General features: G+C 35.3%; 1 protein-coding gene and 1 pseudogene across 1 annotated transcript in view; one reads left to right on the plus strand and one right to left on the minus strand.

The window, feature by feature from the left end:
• Positions 1-2815: 2815 nt before the first annotated feature.
• The window catches only part of ABCC9 (ATP binding cassette subfamily C member 9), a 180356-nt gene continuing 156360 nt past the window's right edge, over positions 2816-26811 (plus strand). The window contains exons 1-4 of the mRNA XM_044678314.1: positions 2816-2894; positions 12636-12795; positions 22920-23061; positions 25332-25453. Coding sequence (XP_044534249.1) covers positions 12654-12795; positions 22920-23061; positions 25332-25453 — 406 coding nt within the window. The 5' untranslated portion in view covers positions 2816-2894; positions 12636-12653. The remainder of the gene's footprint in view (positions 2895-12635; positions 12796-22919; positions 23062-25331; positions 25454-26811) is intronic.
• Positions 10441-10912, minus strand: LOC123250019 (annotated as a pseudogene).

The raw sequence follows: 26811 nt of genomic DNA on the forward strand, positions 1-26811 counted from the left end.
CTAGTCCATTCCATCCCTTTTATTTATGGGGAGAGAGAAGATACAGGAACATGTGAGAGGCTGGTAGAAGACACTGAGGGGAAGCTTCAGAGAAATTCTGTAATCACTGACTTGGGGACATCAACAGAAGTTATGAGACACGACACTGACAGGATTCGATGCTTCTGAAATTTATTGCTGAAATACATTCCAGCTTTGAGAGCACTTAGTGAGTTTTCGTTTCTTGCCCTCCTCTCTTTCTCTCCTTCCCCAAGATTGTCAATTTCTTGGTTTATTTATCTTTCTCTTTTGTCCCTTTGTGATTATACTGCCAACCATAAACTATGTGTTAAATTACACTTGGAGGGATAATTGGGTCTCTTGCAAGAGGAAAGAGGTAACTTTAAAACATTTTGCAAGAGTAGGCTCTCTGGCTAGGGCCTTGAGATGGATAAGACATTTTTTTTAACAAACTCCCAAGGCAGAGAAAATACTTTGCTATTTTGGGGGTGGGTGGGTGGGTTTAGGGTCGATGAATGAGTCCAAAGCAATGAAAGGGCCTATGTCACCAGTCACCACTCAGATTGTTACTGAGTTGGTTCTGAATCCTCTTTCCTAGGTCTGGTTTGAAAGAAAAGCTTGCTCAGGGGGTAGTTCAGAGGGAGTGATTGGAGAGAATGTAGAGAATGGCATATCCCAAAAGCTGGATGGGGAGTGAAGTAAGAATGTCAGTTCCTCTCAGCATAGTTCAGCACACCATTATAAATTAGACCTAGAAATCTGCTGCCAGGAGGTTTTATTTTAGCTGGACCTGAAATTTTGTGGGTAGGGAACTCTCAAAGTATGTTAGCCCCTGCTCTACACATTAAAGCCTTAGAGAGGTGCCCATAGCAGAGATTACTCTATGTTCCCAGGGCTACAAAGCTGGGAGATTTGAATCTGTCTTCATGACTGAAGCTACTTCTACCACTATTCCCCTTCAGCAAGCTACCTCATAGGATTCATTATTACTGGTAAAGTCTCTTTTGGCGTCCAGGTTGGAAACCAAGAAAGAGTTTTTATCATTACAATGTGAGGTCCTTGTTTTGTTTTTGTCTTTGCATCTCTAGGGTCTTACATGGTGTCTGGCACACATTTAGTGCTTAGTAGATGTTTGTTGATAGGATGACTTGACAGGTTAGATGAAGAGTGTAAGAACACATCAACACATTGGCAAAAATGAAGTGGACAACTGAGGTTAATTATCTGAATAATTGACTTTAGAACTGAGTATTATCTTTGGTCCTCAACTATCTAGATTAGCAGTTTTAATAGAGCAAATTGTCCTAAAATAATTTTTGCTCCCACTTTTCTTACGTGCAGACCAAATAGCAGTTGCAAGAAAAACAGAGTGTACTTTTTCTTGAGACCCCAGGGAAACTCTGCTAGAAGCATCAATATGTGGCTATTGAAGTTAGGGCTGGGCCCCTCTATCTGGTAAATAGTCAAGCAGGCAAATAAAAAATCTAGGCATCTCTCAATTATGAGTTGCTGTTTTTGTGTCAGAGCAGATGTCTATAGGCTTATCCTGGCTTTTCCCCAGGCTCTGCCTGATGCATCCATCAGAAAGTTTGCACCACACTTTCTCTGACAAAACTGAAGTGTTGCCCCTCTAATGGTGCAACTACCTTCTAGAAAGAGCCAATTCTTTCCTAGAATGCCTAGAGACTATGAAACCTACTCCAGAAGAGCCAAAGTACAATCCTGCTCATGTTATAAGGTTCCTTTCATGATTTTTTATCCCACAGGAATAAAAGTGGCTGCCATTCACCTGTCTCTGGGAGTTAACTCCAAGGCCAGTGTCCACCCTGGGTGTTTGCCAGTGATATTGACATCACATGGGAGTCATTCCATGGCCTGTTAGCTCTTCACTGTGACCCTGGGAACTCGGCTTTTAAAAATTAATATAGTAACTAAAAATACATTTATTGAAATATCCTAAATGTCAGGGAGAGAGAGGGATTAAGAGCTGATAACTACAATGAAGGTGGTGGTGGTCAGTGAATTGTTGAGGAGGGCCAAAAGAGAAGGTTTACTTTAGGATTTTTTTTTTAATAGAGTATTTTTAGAGACAAAGAGGTGGAAAGTCCCCCAAGCTGAGCAGGGGAACCGACCTCCGCCTTTTTAGGGGCTGTTTTGTGCCCAGGTGATCCTCTTAGCTGCGACCTTAGCCAGAGAGAGGCTCAAAAGCTCAAGGGCACCCAAGATCCAAAGAAACGTTTCTATGACAAATCACGCAGCCGCGCAGCTACCCTACACACACGGGTATTCCTTTAGGAAGACAGGAGTGAAATAAATAGCCCTTGTCCCAAATCTGTTTCCTTATGTGGCGAAGAAGTCGACGCGTCGAAATGCACACAGCAATTCCATTTTTAAAAAAAGCAAATTACAAATGAGTATTATATGTATCTTTGATATTGAAAATACCAACTCCGGTGACTCCTACTGACTTTCAGAGCCTAAATCAATTGAGCAAAGGAATGTTATTCTGGAATTTAAAATATCATACCGAGAAGAGCGTTTAACCCTAGTAAATTTGCTATTCAAGTGGGGGGTCTCTGAAAAGGAGGCGATCGGTGTTTGGGGGTGGAGGATGAAGGTGGAGTGTGGGGGGGTCCTTAAATCGAATGCCTTTCGCTCGATGTCTCTCGTTCCATTTCCTGCCTCTGAAGCAACAGTGTCTGTCTGGGCGAGAGAGTACTTCGTGCAATTTAGAAACTCGATAGGAGGCAGCAGCTGATCTCAGACCACCCTAAAAATAATTCGCGGCAGGGTTCTACGTGCTTCACTCGCGAAGGCAAACTCTATCAACCCGAGTTAATGCTGCTATAGTAAGGGGGCAAGACAGGCTCTTAAAAATTCTTTTAAGACTAAAGGTAAGCGACCCATTTTGATCTAACATTTCAGGAGTCACTGGGTGTGAGTCTAATCTCCCCCTACCTCCCCATCCCCCTTCCCCTAACCCCTGTGATTTTGTCTTCAGGTCCCGGGACTGGCTTGCGCAGAGCCTTGGGGGAGGGGAAGAGTGGGGAGATGCGAAGCTTAAAAGCTGCCCCTCCTGAACCAATGGAAAATTTTCAAAAGTTTCAGGGTGCCTCTCCCTCCCTACCCCCTTGACATCTGTAAATTTGTAGAATGGTTTTCCAGCTTTTCCAGTGTTTGAGGGTGTTAGGGGTTCCGTTGTCTTGGCTCGAAACAGGATCTTGAGAAAACTTAGCAAACTAGCTTGTATAGAGAAGGTAGCAGCAGCACAAGTGTCCCGGTAGTGGTTGCAAGCAGTAGCAAGCACGTGGCTGTGCCGTTTGCTTTTTACCTTATGAACTTAATGTGGCCAATTCTCACATTTTTCTTTGTATCCTTCTAAAACCGGAGAATGTTGGAGAGGACTTTCAAACAGGAGAGTAAACTTCATTCAGGCCGCCAGTGGCTAACTAGTGTTGATTTTGACTAGTAGTCATAGTTGAATTCTTAGATATTTCTTCAATAATCCTTTTTTTTTTTAAATTTTAGAAACATCATATTATCTGGTTATTTTGTTGATAATTCTTAGAAGGCAGTGAATAATGAGTTCACTCTTACAACTTCTTGCTGAGGAAACCAAGGCTGTGGGTAACAAGGATAAATTGAAAACTTCATGTGTGCAAGCCTGCAGAGATTTAGATAATTTCTGAATATGCCCAATGTCATGAACTAAGCAAGTACTTTATAAATCTTTGCTGAACTGAACTGCATAGCTAACATGCATATAACACATAACATACATATAACTTATAAGATGGAGATTTTTGATATTGCTTATGATACCTGTTCTGGGTTGTGGGAGACTTTAAAATTGCCCAGAACTTAGAGACTCACTCAGAAGTAATGATTTGTGTGAAATACTAGAGGAGGATGGACAATGTATCAGTAATAATAATTTTACATGTCACAATAACGCTCTATCCTTTGATCCTCACAACCCTCACAGGATTAATTTTTTGTTAGTGTTGCATCTCTAATGGAGGGGATTTTGGTAAAAACAAATAAGTGACAATTATCAAACTTAATACTTATTTACAAATTTGGAACAATACTACTTTTATAGTTCAGGTTGCCTTTGTTCCCATTTTGCAGATGAAGAAATCAACCAAATAACCTTGTAGTTCTACATTGCATTTTGATAGCAATAACTGAATTCAGGTTCCCTGTCTTAATATTTATTCATGTTTTAAAAAAGGAATATTTCTAATAGTAATAATGCTACTAAATTAATAACACTTAATGAATTTGAATGTTCCCCCCTTAAATATAGGGATACTGTTGAAAAGGAGCTCAAAAGCATGCCTCAATATTTTTTATTTATATTCTTCTAGAAGTCTTAATTGCTATTTTCAGCATAACACTTAGATTTCTTGGAACACCTGGTACACAGCTGTTTTGAAATTTTTGCTTGAAAACATCAATTTTCCCAATATCCAAAAGGTATTTGGCATTTCTTCATTTTAAAAACAAATTTTTATTGAAATATTTTTATACTACCAAAATTTATTCATTGGCATCTCTTTCAAATATATTTTGGGAACCTATAAATGAGAAACAGTACATTCCACTTATTCTTCTTAAAAGAGAGAATGTTCTTTGTTTTAAAATTTTCCTCAACCATTCTCTCTCTATATTTTTTGTGGCCACCCCAAACCTACAGGAGTATAAAATTAACTTGTGTTTTCATGATTTGAAATACACCAGGAACACTGAGTTATCCCCTTCAATTACACTAGAAGAAGCCCCTGGGAAAAAAATAATGAAGTTGGATCACTTGACCAGTGACTATCTCTAACCTAATATGTTTGCAAAGGAGCATGGTTGAAAAATGTCAAAAATTTGTTTACTCAGGAATAGAAATTTTGCTTCCTGAATAGCAACCACTAATGCACTTCATGACAAATTTGTTTGCCATAGGTAAGATATTGGTGTATCCCATGAAATCACTATCATCACATCAAGTCTTTACTGAATACCTGTCTTGCTATGTGTTATATAACTATATACTTATATATTCAGCATACCAAAATAAATAGAATCCCTTTCTTAGGGTTCTTCAGGTAGTTCCCCCTTTTTCTAATATGTACCTGTCTGAAAGAATGGCAAATCATTTCCTAGGATCTACCCATTTTTGTATTCTGGGATGGCTGGTTAGGATGTGTTTCTCTTTTATCATAATAAAATGATCTTTTATCATAATAATCTTTGTCATCAATTAAAATATTGAATGTGAACACTGTGAATAATAGTCTCTGAGGCTCTTGCTAAATATATGCACAATATTATTAACATGTAATATTCAGATGCTCAACATGAGCACAATTATACATATCAACAGTGTTGTAGTGGGAAGAATGAATTAGGATACTCTGTATTACCAGACCAGTTGTGTTATCTTGGGCAGGTCCCTTCTTTTTCTGAGTCCTTGGTTTCTACATTAGTACATAAATAGTTTAGAATAAGCAGTCTCTGGAGTCCCAATTCTAACATCTTTTGATATTATTCACTGTAGTATGGAAATTTACCAAATATTTATTAAAACTAGTAACCTTGTAGTTACTAGTCCTAAAAACCTTGTAGTTAGTACTACAAAATACTACAAAGTAACTTTGTAGTTAGTCCTAAAAATACGACCTTGGGGAAAATATTTAAATACTTGTAATCAGTGATTCTTTAAAGGAAAAGGATGACAAGTAAAAACTATCATCCAGGACTGTGGGGAAAAAATTATGCAAAGGATGTTGGGAAGATTCTCCTCTCCACTATTTAGGGTATAGGAAAGGTGAGGTTAGAAGATCTCTATTGGTTCTTTAGGTTCTGTTAATGTAGATGAAATGTTGAAAGAAACAATTGAGTGAAAAGGGAAAAAGGAATATCAGTAAGTAGGAGAAGAGATTTAAATGAGAGATTTGGGTTGAAGGAACAAGTTGAGAGCTAAGGGCAATATATGAGATGAAAAGGCTGAAATAGAAATAAGGAAATGATTTAAAGACCTTTATGTCAACTATGTGAAGTACATGCTAAAGTGTGCTTCTGATCTTTTAGATAACAAATTAAGGGTGATTTAAGGTGAGCATAATAATTAAAGACGGTGTTGCCTATTCTTTGAAATTTAGATCCCTGAATATTAGCCCTGGTTGTGTCCTTGTAAAGTTTTTAAACTTGCTATATCATTATATTTCTTGCTTATTTTCTTAACTCATCCCTAAAATCCCATCTCACCTTATTCCAGGAGAATCTTTAAGATTTAAGACACTGTGTATGAAGTACCCAGAAATCATTAGGAGAAATGGGTTACATAAATTAAAAGTATCTTTTCTTACAGCTATAATAATGATGAAACTTCAAGGTTTAAAATCTAGCTAAGAAAAGCCAATACCAACTTCATCTAATTGAGTGAAATACAACTGATACTCTTGTTGCCTTGTATTTGAATCATTTACACATTTATTGTGTGAGTATATTTTAACTCTCCCAATATTTTTTCTACTAAATTAAGATAACAATCTCAGAAATTTTTCACAGTGAAAGGAAAAAGGAAATTTTTTCTTTTTTATTTTAACTCAGATGAATAAATTAAGAAAAGAGGAAAAGAATAGTTTACATTTTAAATTCATGCTTCAAACCATTTTTAATTCCCTTTCCCCCTTTGGATAAAGCAGTGTTTTATTACCATTTATCAAATATGTTATCTCATCTTGATTTTTTAACATTTGAGAAGTATATTTTTAAAACATAGAATCATCTAGATTTAGAGATGATAGTGGTATATCAGTATAAAGGAGTGACTCGTTTACTAAATAGGAATAAATAAGCTGTTAATACTTAGATGACATAGAATGGGCACTTTTAAAGTTCCCTGAAACGACTCCTTTTAATGACTTAACAGTTGATCCACTACATGCAGACTTCTCTGTACTGCTCTCAACTTTGAAAGAAAAGTGATTAGTTGATTTTTTTTCGTTTTATCATTTCAAAAAGATTGAGGTTTCATACATATAAGGAAAATGATATTTCATATTTTTGGAATCTTATAAACTGTTAGTGGCTTTTAGAGAGAGTAAGACAACTTCTTTACGGAAGGATACAAAAATCTTCAGGATACTAAACTTAAAGAACTTTTAAGGCCACTGGGAGAAGAAAATGTACATTCCCTTTCATATGGCAGGAACTCAAAATTATCCAATAATCGACAAAGAAGCAACATAGATCTAGAACTGCAAGGGATATTAAAGGTCATTCAAGCAGGCCATTTCATTTTACAGATGATAAAACTAAGGCCCAGGAAAGTTAAGGGAGCAGTCAAAAGGTCACATAAATGATACTGCTATTGATTGTTTTTTCAGTCATGTCCAACTCTTCATGATCCCTTAGCAGATGTATGTTTTGTAAAAGAATCATGAATATATTTATATTTATAACCATGCATAATTAATTAAGACACAATTATTATATAATTAGCTATATAATTAATAATTTTATTGGAAGGGCCTCGGGTTGGTAGAGAAGGGGCAAGTCTTTTTTAAAATTTTTTCTTTAAAATTTTTTTTTATTTAGAATATTTTCCCATGGTTACATGATTCTTTCCTTTCCCCTTCCAGAGGTGACAAGCAGTTCCACTGGGTTATACATGTATCATTGTTCAAAACCTATATCCATGTTATTTATATTTGTAGTAAAATGATCTTTTAATGCCCAAACACTAATCATATCCTTATAGAACTATATGATTGATCATATGTTTTTTTCTATGTTTCTGCTCCCACAGTTATTTCTCTGGATGTGGATAGTGTTCTTTCTCATAAATTCCTCACAATAATGTCCTGGGTCATTGCATTGCTGTTAGTAGAGAAGTCTATTTTTATTTGTGCCATAATATATTTGTCTCTGTCTACAATGTTCTCCTGGTTCTGCTACTTTGCTCTGAATCAATTCTTGGAGGTCTTTCCAGTACACATGGAATTCCTCCAGTTCATTATTCCTTTCAGCACAATAATATTCCATCACAATCAGATGCCACAATTTATTCAGCCATTTCCCAATTGATGGACACCCCCTCATTTTCCATTTTTTTTGCCACCACAAAGAGCATGGCTATAAATATTTTTGTACATGTCTTTTTCCTTATTGTCTCTTTGGGGTTCCAAACCAAGCAGTGGTATGGCTGGGTCAAAGGGTAGGCATTCTTTTACAGCTCTTTGCATATAATTCCCAATTCCCCTCTAGAATGGTTGGACCAATTCACAACTCCACCAGCAGTGTATTAGTGTCCCAATTTTACCACAAACAATAGAAAATAAGCAAAAGTGATGAATAAATGAAGTGTGAAATAATTTGCAAAAACCCTATCCCTGAACCTCCCACCCTAGGAATGGACTGGAGAGAAGATATTTTCTCTATTTAGGGCAGGCTATTATAATTTTCAAATATTTAGTTTAATTTCAGTTGTTTTGTGGTGGTGGTTGTCATTTACATTGTTGTATTCATTGTACATGTTGTTTTCTTGGCTCTTTATTTCACATCAATCTATGGAAGTCTCTCCATGCCTATCTGTGTTGATCATATTTGAAATTTCTTAAAGTAAAGCCATATGCTATTATATTTACCAGTTTTTTTAGTCATTCTCCAGCTGATGGACATCTTCTCAATCCCTTCTGTCTGCTCTTAGCTGCTTTGTTACCACAAAAAAAAATGCTGCTCTGAATATTTGGGTACCTGTTGGATTTTTTTTTTATCAATGGCATCCTTGGCTATAAGTCTAGTAGTGTCTCTGAGTAAAAGAGTTTGGACATTTTAGTCATTTTATTTGCATAATCCCAAATTGTTTTCCAAAATTAGTCTATTCATTTATATTTCCACCAGCCATGAACTAGTGTGTCTATTTTCCTTCAATCCCTCCAGCATTGACTATTTTCATTTTTGTCAATGCTGACAATTTTCTTCTTTTGAGATGAAGATTCAGGATTATTTTGATTTGCATTTTTCTTCTTACTAGTTATTTAGAACATTTTGCTTAAGGTCATTATGTATGTGCATTTTGTATGCCAAATCTTTATCTGAGAAATTGATATAAAAATTTTCCCCCATTCTGCTTTCCTTCTTATATTGAATACATTGGATATATTCTTATATTGGATACATTGGATACACTCGATATTTGTGCAGAAGCTTTTCAATTCCATGTAATCAAAATTCTCTTTTTAATATTTTGTAATTGCCTCTTTTTCTGATTTGATTAAGGATACATCTCTTCCCATAGTATGATGTGTTTCTCTTCTAATTTGGTACGGTGTGATTTTTAATATTCTGGTTGTATCCATTTCAAATTTATTTTGGGATACGGACTAAGATGTTGGTTTAATTCAGACTGGTTTCCAGTTTTCCCAAAAGTTCTTATCAAATAGAAAATCCTTTCCTAAGTAATTTATGTTTCGGGGTTTATTAATCTTTGGGTTGTTACGTTCTAATTCTTCTTATTCTCCTTTGCTAGTCTCTTTTTAATTTTTAAAATTACCTTTATTACCCTTTCAGAAAGAATTCACAATAATACTACACAGTGATTTTAAACATTTATTTATGCCTGGTTTCTATGTGAATTTAATATAAACTGTACCACTTTTTTCTTTTAGAAAGGAAGGTTTTGAAATAGCCTCACTTTTTGATTGGGTGGACATGCTTACTATAGACTCCCTGGTCTGGAAGATGCTTATCTCTTGTCCCCCCTGACTCCTGGCATCTGGAAGACTGCACTGTGACCTGGACTGAGGTCATCTGTCCAACCAGAGAGACCCAGAAGAAGTAACATCACAGGGGTTGTAAAGTAGGGTTTGAGGAAGCAGCAGGGGATATGGTTCTTGGCTTTTGGCCTGGAAGCTTGCCTGGTGGGGCAGCTCACTGCCAGGCTTTGGCTAGGAAGCAGTGTGTAGCCCCCTTGACTTTCCCTGGCTTGGTCTTTCTTAGCTATTAAAGAGAAACAGGAGGGGAGCCATGTGACAAGGTGCCTTTCTTTCTCTCCAACTCCAACTTTTAATATCTAATAATTATAAATTAAAATACAGTTTCCAGATAATTTTAATTCTAACATTACACAGTTTAATCATGATTATGATTGTCTAGAAACAGGGTCCCTAACCCAAGGCAGCTTTAATGCATTTGCCCTTCCCGTAGCATTATTCACTTTTCACTTTTCAACAATAATTGCAATTTTGATGATACTACTTAAATACTTATTTTTTGTTTTTAAGTGGAGAATGACCTTAAAAATAATGATGTTTTGGTCTCACATAGGTCTGAGGATAATTGAGTAAATTGCCTTAGGAGAGTCATATTCCTCTCAGAAGATGCCAAGATTATATTAACATGTTAATTTTGAAAATTAAAGGTACATTTGGCATTTGCTAATTACAAAGTTCCTATGCAATTAAAGATGAAGACTAGTAACCTGAGAATAAATGGTGCACTTTGTCGTGGAATTAGAGATAAACCTGCAACCAGCCACATCTCTTTATTTCTTCTCAAATATAATTTATGTTCAAGAGGAACAGGAATGATGGGTTCACATTTTTTCACTGCAAGGTGTTTTCATAATATTCTCCCTGATCATATCAATGTCTCTCGATAAATGTTCCATTATACTGTCAACAGCTTTGTTTTTTTGGGGGGTGCATAAAAATCCACCAAGAAATACCCTTGTCTTTGATGGCATTGATTATGTGTGGAGATCATATTTGGAAGTGGACTTTCACCCAGGTTTTCCAGATTTCTTACTCTTACTTCTTTATCTAATAGGGCTTATATCCTGTGCTTCAAGGGCAATGGTGGTCTCTTGTTGGTGCATGACTTTCAGGACCAAAGCCAGCTCTTAAGGAGGCATCCCAGAGCCCTTGCCCTTGGGCTCTGTTGTCTGGAGGATGGGTTCCCTAGCTAGTGTATTCCCTTTATCTGCCTCTCTTCTTTTCAACCAATACAAAATCATTTTGATATCTGACATTTTATAATAAAATTTGAGATCTGAAAGTGCTATGTCTCTAATTTCTATCCTTTTTTCATGCTTTCCCCTAATATTTTAGATACTTTGGTCCTCCAAATGAATTTGTTGATCATTTCTACTGTTTTCCATCTGATTCTCCTTTAATTTTCAGGTCTTTTTTCCTTTTGAATTCATTTAAAAATTTCTAGTCTTTTAAAATTCTTAATGTACATTTTCATAGACATTTTTCCCATGAGGATTTCATTAAATGCATCATCTAAGTTTTAATACATTCTTTCATTGTTGTAAATATTATTTACATAGTCATTAATTGGCTTTAGGGTTTATTTTTTATTTTTATTTTTTACAAAGGAAATACATTTTATGGAAACATAGTTGCCAAAATACATATATAAAGACATGAGTTCACTGAACCAATCCCAGGTTAAGAGTCCCTGAATTCTAGTTTTATTCTCTTACAGAAGACCTATGCATGGTCCAGATAAAGAAAAGTGTTTTGCTTAACAACTGTGATCTTCTTGAAGTTAGAACCTAGGCTTCTGGAATGTATATGAGTTCCTTCCTCTACATTAATATTCACTGGGAAGGTATTTTATTTGTGAGATTGGCCTTTCCAAAATCATCCTTTTTTTTTTTTTTTTGCTGAGGACAAAGAAAGTTATTACTTAAATCTCTTGTCCATTACATCCTAATCATGGTCACTCACCTAGTATTTATTAGAGGAAAGTCCTGAAACTAAGTTTTTCTGACTTAAAGTGGAGTTCTCTACTATCCTATTTGGCCTTCTAGCAGAAGGCTGTTATTGGAAAATAATTAAATAGGTAGTTAGTTAAATTTTATTTACCAGAAAAATCACATATAAGAACATACTGCTTTTATGCATTTAGCATTTTCATTCAATTTCAAATTGGTTTAATTTCTTTTAATACCCTTACCTTCAGTCTTAAAATCAGTACTTCGTATTGGTTCTAAGGCAGAAGAGCGGTAAGGGTAGGCAATGGGGCTTAAGTGACTTGACCAGGGTCACACACTAGGAAGTATCTGAGGTCAGATTTGAACCCAGGACCTCTTGTCTCTAAGCCTGGCTCTCAAACCACTGAGCAACCTAGCTCACTCCATGGTTAATTTTTTTCATTGATTTTTATTCATTTCCTATCCTTCTGATAGAAAAAGTTGTCAACTGACATGTGATAGGAAAACTTGTGTTCATTGAGCCTCTGGTCAACTACTTTTTTTGCACTTAACTAAAATGTTTCAGTTATATTTTTATCTAAACCTGTTCTCATACTTACTGAAATCTTCATCCTTGTAAGTTTCTTAAATAATCAATTAACTTTTTCTTATCCCTTTCCCTTACTGTGTTATCCCTTCTCTTTCCTAAAATCAGTGAGTTATATAGATTAATATTGATGATACTATTTTCTCAAAATAAAATTAAGGAAAATATAAGAGACTAAAATATTCTTAATTGTATTAATTTACAGATATTTGCCTTTTTTATCTGCAAAATTCCAAGATCCTTCCATATTCTAAAAATTGAGTTCTTAATAAAAATTTAATAATAGCTTATATAATACTACTTAATTTTTTTCCTCTCTTTTCCTAGGAAAATCAGCAGGAAAAAATGAGCCTTTCTTTTTGTGGTGACAACATTTCTTCTTATGACATCAAAAAGGGTGTATTACAAAATGAGTGTTTTGTCGATGCCCTTAACCTGGTCCCTCATGTCTTCCTGTTGTTTATTACCTTTCCAATATTGTTTATTGGTAAGTAATCTCTTATTCTTATCTGTTATAACTAGATAAGCATTGATAAAAATTTTATTCTTTAAAATATGCAGTAGAAGGGAAAACTGATTACTAGTTGAATGTAGTTTCTCACATTTAGTGGTATGTGATCCGTTACAGGCAAAATCATTTTAATATGCTGTAGAGTTATGATAGAAAAATTAAGAAAAAGTCATAGGAAATAAAATGGAGAAGGAAGGAGAATAGGTTCAGTGATGGATGAAAAGTTAAAGGAAATGGGATTGCTTAACCTACTGAATGGAATGCATTACATTTAAAACATTTTTTATTTAGAATATTTTTCCATGGTTACATGATTCATGATCCTCCTCCCACCCCCCTCTTTCTCCTCTCTCCTCCCAAAGCTGACAAGAGTTCCACTGGGTTATAAATGTATCATTGTTCAAAACCCATTTCCGTGTTATTCGAATTTGCAGTAGAGCGATTCTTTAACATCACTATCCTAAACATATCCCTATCACACTATGCAGTCAATCGTATATTTTTCATTTTTCTCTTTTTTTCTTTTTGGACTTTTTATATTTTTTTACATGATTCATGTTTTTACTTTCCCCTTCGCCCCCACTTTAACCCCCCTCCCCATATCCAGCGCAGATTTCCACTGGTTTTAACACAAGTGATCAGTCAAGACTTATTTACATATTATTGATAGTTGCGTTGGTGCAGTCATTTAGTGTCTACATCCCCAACCATGTCCACATCAACCCGTGTGTTCAAGGGGTTGTTTTACTTCTGTGTTTCCACTCCTGCAGTTCTTCCTCTGAATGTTGGTAGAGTTTTTTTCCATAAATCCCTCAGAATTGTCCTGGGTCATTACCTTGCTGCTAGTACAGAAGTCCATTACATTCGATTTTACCAGAGTGTGTCAGTCTCTGTGTACAATGTTCTCCTGGTTCTGCTCCTTTTGCTCTGCATCAGTTGCTGGAGGTCTTTCCAGTTTACATGGAATTCCTCCAGTTTATTATTCCTTTGAGCACAATAGTATTCCATCACTAGCATATACCACAATTTGTTCAGCCACTCCCCAGTTCAAGGCCATACCCTTGTTTTCCAGTTTTTTGCCACCACAAAAAGCGCAGCTATAAATATTTTCATACAAGTCTGTTTATCTATGATCTCTTTGGGGGTACAAACTCAGCAATGCTATGGCTGGATCGAAGGGCAGGCAGTCTTTTATCGCTCTTTGGGCATAGTTCAAAATTGCCATACAGCATGGTTGGATCAGTTCACAACTCCACCAGCAATGCATTAATGTCCCAATTTTTCCACATGACCTCCAACATTCATTACTATCCCCTTCTATCATTTTAGCCATTCTGCTAGGTGTGAGGTGGTACCTCAGAGTTGTTTTGATTTGCATTTCTCTAATTATTAGAGATTTAGAACACTTTCTCATGTGCTTATTGATAGTTTTGATTTCTTTATCTGAAAATTGCCTATTCATGTCCCTTGCCCATTTATCAATTGGGGAATGGCTTGATTTTTTTATACAATTGATTTAACTCCTTGTATATTTGAGTAATTAGACCCCTATCAGAGTTTTTTGTTATAAAGATTTTTCCCAATTTGTTGTTTCCCTTATGATTTTGGCTGCATTATTTTTGTTTGTACAAAAACTTTTTAATTTAATATAATCAAAATTATTTATTTTACATTTTGTAATTTTCTCTAATTCTTGCTTTGTTTTAAAATCTTTCATCTCCCAGAGATCTGACAAGTATACTATTCTGTGTTCACTTAACTTATTTATAGTTTCCCTCTTTATATTCAAGTCATTCACCCATTCTGAATTTATCTTGGTGTAGAGTGTGAGACGTTGATCTAAGCCTAATCTCTCCCATATTGTTTTCCAAATTTCCCAGCAGTTTTTGTCAAATAGTGGATTTTTGTCCCAAAAGTTGGGCTCTTTGGGTTTATCATACACTGTCTTGCTGATGTCACTTATCCCAAGTCTATTCCATTGATCCTCCCTTCTGTCTCTTAGCCAGTACCATACCTTTTTGATGACCACTGCTTTATAGTATAGTTTAATATCTGGTCACCTTCTAGGCCACCTTCCTTTCCAATTGTTTAGATCTAGTTTTAATTGTTTGGAAAGTGTTTTATAGTTGTGTTCATATAATTCCTGTGTTTGTTTTGGTAGAAAGATTCTTAAGTATTTTATATTGCCTAGGGTGATTTTAAATGGTGTTTCGCTTTCTACCTCTTGCTGCTGTGATGTGTTGGAAATATGTAGAAATGCTAATGATTTTTGTGCATTTATTTTGTATCCTGCAACTTTGCTAAAGTTGTTGATTATTTCTACAAGCTTCTTAGTTGATTCTCTAGGATTTTTTAAGTATACCATCATATCATCTGCAAAGAGTGATAGCTTAGTCTCCTCTTTGCCTATTTTGATACCTTCAATTTCTTTTTCTTCTCTAATTGCTACTGCTAGTGTTTCTAGTCAATGTTAAATAATAGAGGTGATAGTGGACATCCTTGTTTCACTCCTGATCTCATTGGGAAGGCTTCTAATTTATCCCCATTGCATATGATGCTTGTTGATGGTTTTAGGTATATACTGTTTATTATTTTTAGGAAAGATCCTTCTATTCCTATACTTTCCAGTGTTTTCAATAGGAATGGGTGCTGTATTTTGTCAAAGGCTTTTTCAGCATCTATTGAGATAATCATGTCATTTTTGTTTGTTAGATTGTTGATATGGTCAATTATGTGAATGGTTTTCCTAATGTTGAACTATCCTTGCATTCCTGGTATAAATCCCACCTGATCATGATGGATAGTCCTCTTGTTCACTTGCTAGTATTCTATTTAAGATTTTTGCATCTATGTTCATTAGGGAGATTGGTCTGTAGTTTTCTTTCTCTGTTTTTGATCTACCTGGCTTTGGAATCAGTACCATATTTTTGTCATAAAAGGAATTTGGTAGGACTACTTCTTTGCTTATTATATCAAATAATTTGTATAGTATTGGGATTAGTTGCTCTTTGAATGTTTGATAGAATTCACTTGTGAATCCATCAGGGCCTGGCGATTTTTTCTTAGAGAGTTATTTGATGGCTTGTTCAATTTCTTTTTCTGATATGGGATTATTTAGGTATTTTATTTCTTCTGCTGTTAATCTAGGCAATTTATATTTTTGTAAATATTCATCCATATCTCCTAGATTGCTATATTTATTGCCATATAATTGGGCAAAATAGTTTTTAATGATTGCCTTCATTTCCTCTTCATTAGAGGGGAGGTGTCCCTTTTCATCTTTGATGCTGTCAGTTTGGATTTCTTCTTTCTTTTTTTATTAGATTGACCAGTACTTTGTCTATTTTATCTGTTTTTTCAAAATACCAGTTTCTAGTCTTATTTATTAATTCAATAGTTCTTTTACTTTTGATTTTTATTAATTTCTCCCTTAATTTTTAGTATTTCTAATTTAGTTTTCATCTGGGGATTTTTAATTTGCTCACTTTTTAGTTTTTTAAGTTGCATGCCCAATTCATTAATCTCTGCCCTCCCTAATTTTTTAATATATGCATTCAAGGATATAAATTTCTCCCTGAGTACTTCCTTAGCTGCATCCCATAGAGTTTGGTAGGATGTCTCATCATTGTCATTCTCTTTAATGAAATTGTTGATTGTTTCTCTGATTTCTTTTTTGACCAACTGGTTTTGTAGAATCATATTGTTTAATTTCCAATTGTTTTTTGATTTTCCTGTCCAGGTGCCCTTACTAATTATTATTTTTATTGCATTATGATATGAGAAAGTTACATTTATTTTTCTGCTCTTTTGCATCTGTTTGCAATGTTTCTATGCCCTATTACATGATCAATCTTTGTGAATTTGCCATGTGCAGCTGAAAAGAAGGTGTATTCCTTTTTGTCCCTATTTATTTTTCTCCACATATCTATTAAATCTAATTTTTCTAGGATTTCATTCACCTCTCTTATCTCTTTCTTATTTATTTTTTGGTTTGATTTATCTAAATCTAAAAGAGGAATATTTAGATCTCCCACTAGTATGGTTTTACTATCTATTTCCTTCTTCAGCTCTGCAAGTTTCTCCTTTAGGAATTTGGATGCTATACCGTTTTGTGCATACATGTTGAGCACTGTTATTTCCTCATTGTCTATACTGCCTTTCATCAGGATGTAATTACTTTCCCTATCTCTTTTAACCAAATCTATTTTTACTTTGGCTCTGTCAGAAATCATGATCGCCACGCCTGCCTTCTTTTTCTCATTTGAAGCCCAAAAGATTTTGCTCAAGCCCTTGACCTTAAACCTGTGTATGTCCACCTGCCTCATATGTGTTTCTTGTAGACAACATATGGTAGGATTTTGGTTTCTAATCCACTCTGCTATTTGCGTCCGTTTTATAGGCGAGTTCATCCCATTCACATTCAGAGTTATAATTATCAGTTGTGTATTCTCCAACATTTTGGTTTCCTCTCTTAGTTCTGCTCCTTATTCTTAAACTATTTCCTTTTAAACTAGTGGTTTGTTTTAGACCGGTCCCCCTTGTCCCCTCCCTTGATTTACTTCCCTCTCCACCCCCTTCCTTATTATTCCCCTCTTTTTATTTTTTAAGGCCTAATGAATTCCCTCTCTCCTCCCCTCCCATCCCTTTTTTGACCTCCCCACTCCTCTGCTCCCCTTGGTTGATCCCTTCTGACTTTCTCAGTAGGGTTAGATAGAATTCTATATCCCAATGGCTATAGCTACTCTTCCCTCTCAGGGTTAATTCCACTGAGAGTAACGTTTTAATATTACTTCTTAATGCTCTCTTCCTCTCCTTTTTATAATAGTATTGATCCCCTCCCTTTCCCATGCTCTCTTTGTGTGGTATAGAATATCCTATTTTTCTTATTCATTCAAGTTTCTCTTGATGCCATCTGCTATTTACCCCCTCCTCTTTTTTTCCCTGCCCCATCTCATCTTAGACCATTTAGTGCTCCAACCTCTCCCTATGAATAATTATTCCAATTACTATGATAGTGAATACAGTTTTTGAAAATTATACATAACACTTCTCCATATAGGAATACAAATAATTTGATCTCATTAAGGCCCTTAAAGAGATAAATTTAAGAATAAGAATTTTCTTTCTTTCCCCTCTGTCTCTAATTTACCTTTTTCATGTTTCTCTTGATTTTTGTGGCTGGATATTGAGTTTTCCATTTAGTCCTGATCTTTTCTGTGCAAATATTTGGAATCTTCTATCTTGTTGAATGGCCATACTTTCCCCTGGAAGTATATAGTCAGTTTTGATGGGTAGATGATTCTTGGTTGTAGACCCAGTTCTCTTGCCTTTCTGTTCTTTTAGTGTGGAGACTGCCAGGTCCTATGTGATCCTGATTGGGGCCCCTTGATATCTGAATTGTCTCTTTCTGGCTTCTTGTAATATTTTTACTTTTACTTGGAAGCTCTTGAATTTGGCTGTTATGTTTCTGGGTGTTGTCTTTTCAGGGTCTAGGGTAGAGGGTGATCTATGGATCCTTTCAATGTCTATATGCCCTCTTGTTGTAGAACTTCAGGGCAATTTTGCTGAATAATTTCTTTTAGTATGGAGTCCAAATTTCTATTAATTTCTGGTTTTTCAGGAAGACCAATGATTCTCAAATTGTCTCTTCTAGACCTGTTTCCTTAATCTGTCAATTTCTCAGTGAGGTATTTCATGTTTCCTTCTATTTTATCAGTCTTTTAACTTTGCTTTATTTGTTCTTGTTGTCTTGAGAGATCATTGGCTTCTAATTGCCCAATTCTAGCCTTTAGAGACTGGTTTTTCTTTTCTGTCTGCTCTATCTGGTTCTTCAAGGCTTCCAGCTGTTCATTTTTGGTCTTCAGTTTGCGTATCAATTCATTTTATTTCTGAGCCTCACTTTTCAATTGCGAAATTCTGCCATTTAAACTGTTATTTTTCTTACCATATCTCTTCCATCTTCCTCATAATCTCAGATTTGAACTCTTCAAGATCTTGTGATCTTGAAGTTTCATTTTTTTGGAAGGTTTGGATGTCTTTAATTGTTTGTCCTCCTCTGTTTTCTGTTTTTTTCTGTGCAGAAGTTATCAAGTGTTTGAGCTTTTTTTCTTGGTCTTCTTGTTTATTTCTTGGGTCTTGATTGGCATCATTATGTTTTATCTGCCAGAAGTCTGAGTAAGGCAATCTGATTCTCTTTGTATGGAGTTAGGGAGCTGTTTTTTTCCTGAGACTTCTTTGTGAGTCTATTGGCTTCTCTGGGGACCCTCCTGGGTTCTCTAGTCTAGCTGTTTTCAGGGTCAAGCCCCCATGTTCCTAGCCAGCTGCCCAGAGCTTGGGACTTGGCCCACACTTGCTCCTCCACCTGAGATTTTCCCTTGAGTCTGAGCGAGCTGGGTGCTTCAGCTACCTCTCTCAGCCCCACTCCCGTGTCCAAGGTCTTAATTTTCCAGACTCCTGGGGTCTCTGGTCTAGCTGTTTTCAGGGTCAAGCCCCCGTGGTCCTAGCCGGCTGCCCAGAGCCCGGAACTTGGCCCATGCTTGCTCCTCCACCTGAGATTTTCCCCAGCCCCACTCCTGTGTCCAAGGTCTGAGTTTTCCAGATACTTGGGATCTCAGGTCCTGCTGCTCTCAGGGGCAAGTTCCTAGTAGTGCCAGCTATCTGCCCAGGAGCTAGATTTTGTGCCCCCTCTCTCTCTAACTCCGGAGCGCAGTCTCTGACTCTGGTACTGTGGATGGGGTGGGGGAGGGTTGATCTGCTCATGCTTTGATGGAAGCTATTTTCCCCCTTATAGTGTGGAAGTGCCAAAATCCCATGTACCTTCGATACTGAGCCCTATTGTGGGGTCCCTTCTTTCATCTGGATTTTGTTTTCTTATCCTTTGGATGTATTCTGTGTCTACTGATAAGGAGAGAAAGTGGCCCTGCCTCTACTATGCCACCATTTTAACCCAGAAGTCTCATTCTATCCCTCATATATTTTTCTAATGCATTTCTGGATGCACAGTTCTTTCCCTGGTTGTGGATAACATTTTTCTCCTAAGTTCCTATGGATTGTCCTGAATCATTTCATTGCTACTGGTAGAAAAGTCCTTTACATTCAGTTGTGCCACAGTGTATCAGTATCTGTGTACAATATTCTTCTGGTTCTGTTACTTTTGCTCTGCATCAATTCCTGGAGGTCTTTCCAGTTCACATGGAATTCCTCCAGTTCTTTATTCCTTTTAGCACAATAATATTCCATCACCAACATATTCCCCAATTGAGGGACACCCCCTCATTTTCCAATTTTTTGCCACCATAAAGAGCATGGCTATGAATATTTTGTACAAGTCTTTTTCCTTATTATCTCTTTGGAGAACAAACCCAGCAGTACTATGGTTCCAAATAGTTCCAAATTGCCCTCCATAATGGTTGGACCAATTCACAACTCTTGCCACATGCCCTCCAACATTTATCCCTTTCCTTTAGGAATGTATTACATTGAAGATAATAATGAGTTTAATTCAACAAACATTTATTAAGAATCTGTCATATTTTAGGTATTGTGCTAGATAATTGATGATATACAGATAAAAGTGAAATAGTTTCTTCTGATCTCAATGAACTTACAGACTATTGATGTGAAAACCACATAGTTAGGTATATATTTATGTGGAATAAATACAAAAAAACCCCAACACAAACAGATGAAAGAGGTCCTATGTTCTAGTGCCTACATTAATAAATGGAGAGAGAAACAGCTACTTTTAGGATTGAATGCTATTGAATTTGTTCTTTATTCTTTTATAAATTGGCTTAGGTTTTTCATTATTTCACACCTAAATTTGTGTTTTTGAAACTTCTACCCTTTGCTTTTTGTTCTAGTCGGCCCTTGGGATCTTGAAGAATGAGGTTAATAATTTTCTGTAAAAGAGTTATTAAAATATTTGTAGCCACCTTTCTTACCTTTTTCTCAGTTCTACCCCCATCCTCATCCCATATCTATGCTTCCCAGAGCTCAACAGCTCTAATTCCTTAAATGGATCTTCAAAAGCACAAACTTCACAAATCCTGGATATTGTCCAAGTCAGCAGTATCCTTCCCACAATATTCCCAGAACTGTAAGTCAGAATAGAATGTAATTTTGCCTTATTTGTCCTAGATATTATTCTTTATCCTAATGGATTCTAAGTGTGGACTAGTATTTTTGGCTGCTATAGCATAATATTGATCCATTTGGATTTGGAGGTTTACTAAAATACCTATATTTTTCTCTGTCTTGTATTTGTGAAGTTGATGTTTTGAATCCAAATGTAAGATTTTTAATACATCTCTAATTACACTGCATCTTCAAGAAGGGACACAGGAAAGATCTAACCAATGGAATATATAAAGTTTCCTTCACCATTATAAAATGGTGATTCACTTTGTGGCAGCTATGTGCCATAGTAGATAGAGTGCTCAGCCTCAAGTCAGGAAGACACATCTTGTAGAGTTCAGATCTGGTCTCAGATATTTACTAACTGTGTGACTGTGGGCAACTCGATTAACCCTCCTTGCCTTAGTTTCTCATTTGTAAAATGGATAGAAGGAAATGGCAAACCACTCCAGTATCTTTGTCAAGAAAATCTCAAATGGGGTCATGAAAATTTTGACATCAGCAACATCAACTTAAAATAAAGTCTGAATGATATCATAAAATGAAGTCTAATTACTGGTGTACTGAAAGGGTTAGTTTGTCAGCAAGAATGAGAAAAATATTTTCAGCTAGAGAGAGCATTTGTTGTATGAATTACTAAGAGCACTATGCGTATTCAAATTTGAAAAGTATTTAATGCATTTCTTATGTTCTATGCTTGGAAATTGGCTGAAAATTTAGCACATATGCTGGCCTTTGGCCTCAGGAAGATCTGTGGGAGTCTGTGGGGAAGATAAGGAATTTTAAAAAATGTAATTAGTGTATAAAAATTGAGAAACCAAGAAATGAAGTATTTTAATAAATATTATAGTGCTTTTGTGACTATATAGTAATTCCTTCCTGAACAGAAACTCTAGGCCTTTAATAATTATTTTGTCACAAGGATAATCTAAACTCATACCAACTTCCACTCTAGGAATGTGGTACTTTACATTCATTTAAAAGGTACAGGAAGGTATGAAGAGTGCTAACATTGAGAACTCCAGTGGGGTCCCTTTTTCCAAAGAAAATAAAAATTTTAACTTAAGATTTGAGGTTCTGCAAATTTTTATTTAATAAGATGGACTCTGGCACTAGGTTACCTACTGGATAGCTTGGAATCAGGAAGATGAGTTCAAATGAGGCTACAGACCCTACTAACTTTGTGATCCTAGCAAGTCACCTTAGTTCATTTGCCTCAGGTCCATTATCTGTAAAATGGGGATAATTATAAAACCTCTCTCTCAAGGTTGTTGTGAAGATCAAATGGAAAGATCCTTGTTAATCTCTTAGCATAGTGTCTGGCACATAGTAGGGGCTATATAAAAGTTAGCCATGATTATAATAGTTATTATTATACCAAGCTTCATGATGAATTGATATTTTTAATTTGTTGTTTCTGATAAATGAATGTTGTACTCAACTGCTGCTAGAGAAAACAGATTTACTCTACTCTTCGCAACTCTCTTTTCAACAATATATTTGCCATAAATTAATTGAATTATTATTATTAGAATTATTACTAGAAAGCCCTAATCTCTCTAAAACTGTTTCCTAAGTGAGAATACTTTCCCATCTATCATGGATAGATTTAGATTTTCTTACTCATGAGAAGTTCTAAATTATTGATTAGAAATTGAGGAGTTTTTTTCCATACAAGTTGAGTAATTAATGCTTTTTTATAATGATTTAAGAAAAAATGATATATTTCATTGGTGAGAGACCTTCTTGTGCTCTTTTCCATGTATTTAAAAAAGAAATTTAGTGAAACTCACATACTTAAAAATATGTAGCAGTTATTTTTGAGATACATCAATGTCATTACTAAATAGTATTGATTCAGCAATAGTTTTATAGAACAAGTGAAATAATTTATAAATAATTGGTTAAATATTTTTTCATTATAGCCTAACCTTATTTTGTCTTGCCTTTTCCTCCTTTTTCAGGGTGGGGTAGTCAAAGTTCAAAAGTACAAATTCATCACAATACATGGCTTCATTTCCCTGGACATAACCTGAGATGGATTCTTACATTTGCTCTCCTATTTGTTCATGTTTGTGAAATAGCCGAGGGCATTGTTTCTGATGCGTAAGTCACTATTTAGCTAATGATATCACATTTGCATTGGTAGATACATATATGGTAGATACATAAATACATGAATGCATACAAAAGGTTAGAATTTTCTAAATCCATAAGGAGTTACAGATGTAGCACTAATATTCTGTCATGCCATGGCATTAAATTTGCCTTAATCCTTTTCTTGGGACATGATTTGTTTAGTAATTTATATTAAAACATCTTTGATTTGAACCTTTGTCATTCACTTTGCCCTTTTCCTCTCTTAGCCATTATAATACATAATTCTTGCTTCCTTCTCTAATTTTTATGCCTATATAAACGTAGATGAATGTAGAAATCTTTGTTTCTATATATTTTTCTTGATTTCTTCCCTCTGTACTATATATTTATCCCTATCACCTCTAATGAGTGAATATTCTTTTGTCTTTTTTACATAGCTACCCAATTCCCCTCATAACTGTTCTGTTTCCTCCATATTTAATTCTCAAGTGAAAAAGTTGGATACAGTCTAACAGCTCAGGAGAATGATATGATTTACACATTTGCACCAGCCATAAAAGCTTTCGGGAATTAGTCTTTGACCATTAAATCTACATTTTATGGAACTATTTTTATCATGCATGGAGCAAATGCTCTTTTATAGCCCTGAAAATAACTTTAAAACCTATAGTTATTTTTATAATAAATATTGTAGCAGTTAAATTAAAGAACCATAAAAATACTAAATTTTTACTTGTTGTCTACAATATTATGTACATATAATAAAACTTTCATGTATTTGGCTAATCTGAGTATAACTTTAAAGTTATTAGAAAGGTACTAAATACACATTGCTGAAAGGTACTACCAGTCAACTTACTATGAAATTAATGGTGAGAAGGGGAGATTTCTAAAACTTTGGGTGAGAAACAAAGTTTAAACTTCTGTCAAGGAAATGAACAAAGAAATGTAGCTTCAGAGGTAGAAGTTATGTCATCAGAGGTAGAAATTATATAACAGACATAGGAATGAGTTTTTCTTTGACAAACTTTTGGATATTTAAGATGCCACCATTCACATCAGATAGGTGACTACCTGGTCCATGGAATCTACCAGAGACTGGCTATTTTGTGAACCTGTGTGCTTCTCTTCCTTCCCCACAAAAAATATGACATCTGTTTACATAAATATGTACAGAGTCCTCTGAAAGTGGCATAAGCTTAGAGATCATAAGTGGTAAGAAGTAATTCACAGCTCCTTGTTGCTTAAAGATTTTTTCCCTTTGTGGTGTGTTCATGAAGTCCTCTTTTAGTCATGATGTAGCTTCTTTTTCTAGAGTTCTGATTCAGCCTTTCTTCACTGTATTAACTTGTAGGGAGCTTCTAGGACTCAGATACTTATGGGAAATTAAAAATTCTATGACTCTCTGAAGATCATGAGGTACTTCTCTGATTGAGATGCCAGAAAAAGAGACCAGGTCAAGACTGGAATATTCTTCCTCTCCATAAGCAATTCCTTCTTAGGGAGCTAGCTGAAATGGCTCTCCATTATTCAGGAAGATGCTCAAATTCCCATTTCCAAACTAGTTTGCTGGTTTCATACAAAATTCACAGGGTATGTCCAAGTCTCCTCAGTCAATCACAATAGACTTCCTGTTGTAGCTCATAGTTAAAATGCCTTTGATTAGTGGGGTGATCAAGTGGTTGACCTATTTGACTCTCACTCTTAAAATGGTATGATGGATTGGATAAACCCAAATATTTAAAGGCAATGTGCAATCCTTTGAAGTCAATCACTCAATGAATTTTATGATGCTTATACTGTTTGCCCTGTACTGTCTCATGTATTGGGACTGGGTACAAAGAAAGCTGAACTATGGAGTAAGCTGTTATTTCCCCAAGGACACAGGTCCTAAAATAAAAAAGAAAGAGAGAGAGAGAAATGAAAATAAAAGGAAGGTGGAAATGGTATGGTATATCTAACTAAGGAGGGTAGAGAAGGGTTAATTTAGTACAAGCTAGGATGATAGAGAAGATTTCAAAAGAAGAAACACATGTTCCCAAGTTACTACTTCTAAGGAAACATGTTGTATTGAATATTTATTTATTTACTTTTATTTAAATATTTGTTAATTTCCCAACTACCCTTAAGGGGATGTGTGAGTATATCTCACCACATGTAGTAGAATGTTTTCCATTCAAGAAATGTAATTGGAAGAGAGACCAAAATAAATACTAATGAAACCTGAAAAAATTAGTAATAGAAACTCTGGGGACTTATTACGCTATTTCTTTTAGACAAATGGAATCTCGTCACCTTCATCTCTTCATGCCTGCTGTTATGGGATTTGTGGCCACAACGACATCAATAGTTTATTATCACAATATTGAAACATCAAACTTTCCTAAGTTGCTTTTAGGTAAGTGAAATTGATTTTTTTTTATTCATTTTCTTCTCTCCACAATGCTCTAAAAATCAGTAAGAAAAAATAGTTATAGCTTATTTATTTCAATTGGGTAATTTATCCACAAAGAGCTACAAAACTAGTTTTGTGCACTTACAATGATATCAAAAAGTTTTCAATAAAACATTTAATTTAAAAATTCCTTCACTCATTTAATTCTGTTTTCCTTTTCAAGACTTGGAGTATTTTTCTGGATAGGAGGTCCACTATGACTTTGGAAGTAAGACAAAACTCATATTATTCTCCTCCCAGATCATATACTTCTTCAAAAGAATTAGTTATGTTCATGGGTATACAGCAGGCAGAACACTGCACATGCTATAAAGATGATGCTTTTATTTTCAATATTGATTTTGCAGTTATTTTTGTCTTGCAAATCTTGGTGCTAAATCCCTAGTTTTGTTGAATTGGCAAAGATCTCCTTTGCATCTCTTAGATCTTCTTAGTGTTAGGGCCTGAGTAGAGGTGAGGGAACCAGTAGAAAAAGCCACAAAAATAATAAGTACATTAGCTAATTCCTCTTGCCATGAATCCTACTGAGATCATTGCCTAGGATCTAGCTCAGAACCTGAGTCACTTGAATTTAACAACTCTCAAGGAAAGAAGTGATTTCATATTAGACACATTTTTTTTTATCATTGCGATTCAATATAAGTTTAGATTCTCTTCAAGAAGAAAAGATGAAGATTCAATGAAAAGCAAGTTCAGTGATAGCAAGGACATGTAGGTGGCAATTATTTACATTTTGATTTTTAGTTCCCGAATATTCCATAGTAGAGCTGAAACTCAACTGAAATTAATTTTAAGGAGGAATTTGATGGAGGGATATTAACAAATGAGTTAATAGACTATTGTTCTAATATAGTTATATATAGTTGTGAAAGGGGAAAAAATGTTGTGGAGGTAAGTTACTGTAAAAGCCACTTGGTACATAAGCTAATCCTGGAGTTTATCTTTTATTTAGTTGATGTAGCCAGTTTAGGAGGTATGGAAATATTATAGTGTGGAATGAGCTTTTAGAAATTGTAGAAAGAAATGACTAAAGGGACAGTTGTGTTGCTCAGGGGATGGAGTGCCAGTTCTGGATTTGGGAGAATTGGTGTTCACATTTGACCTTAACCCTTGGCAAGTCACATAACCCCAGTTGCCTAGCCTTTACCACTCTTATGCCTTGAAACAATATTTGTATTGATTCCAAGACAGAGAAGGTAAGGCTTTTTTTTTAAAGAAATGATTAAATCAGTATAAGTGATAACCTCTCACTTTTTTGTCTTGAGTAAATTAAAATTTAGAGGTGTGTGTGAATAAAGATC

Source organism: Gracilinanus agilis, chromosome 5 (assembly GCF_016433145.1).
Source record: "Gracilinanus agilis isolate LMUSP501 chromosome 5, AgileGrace, whole genome shotgun sequence".
In the NCBI taxonomy this organism is placed as follows: domain Eukaryota; kingdom Metazoa; phylum Chordata; class Mammalia; order Didelphimorphia; family Didelphidae; genus Gracilinanus; species Gracilinanus agilis.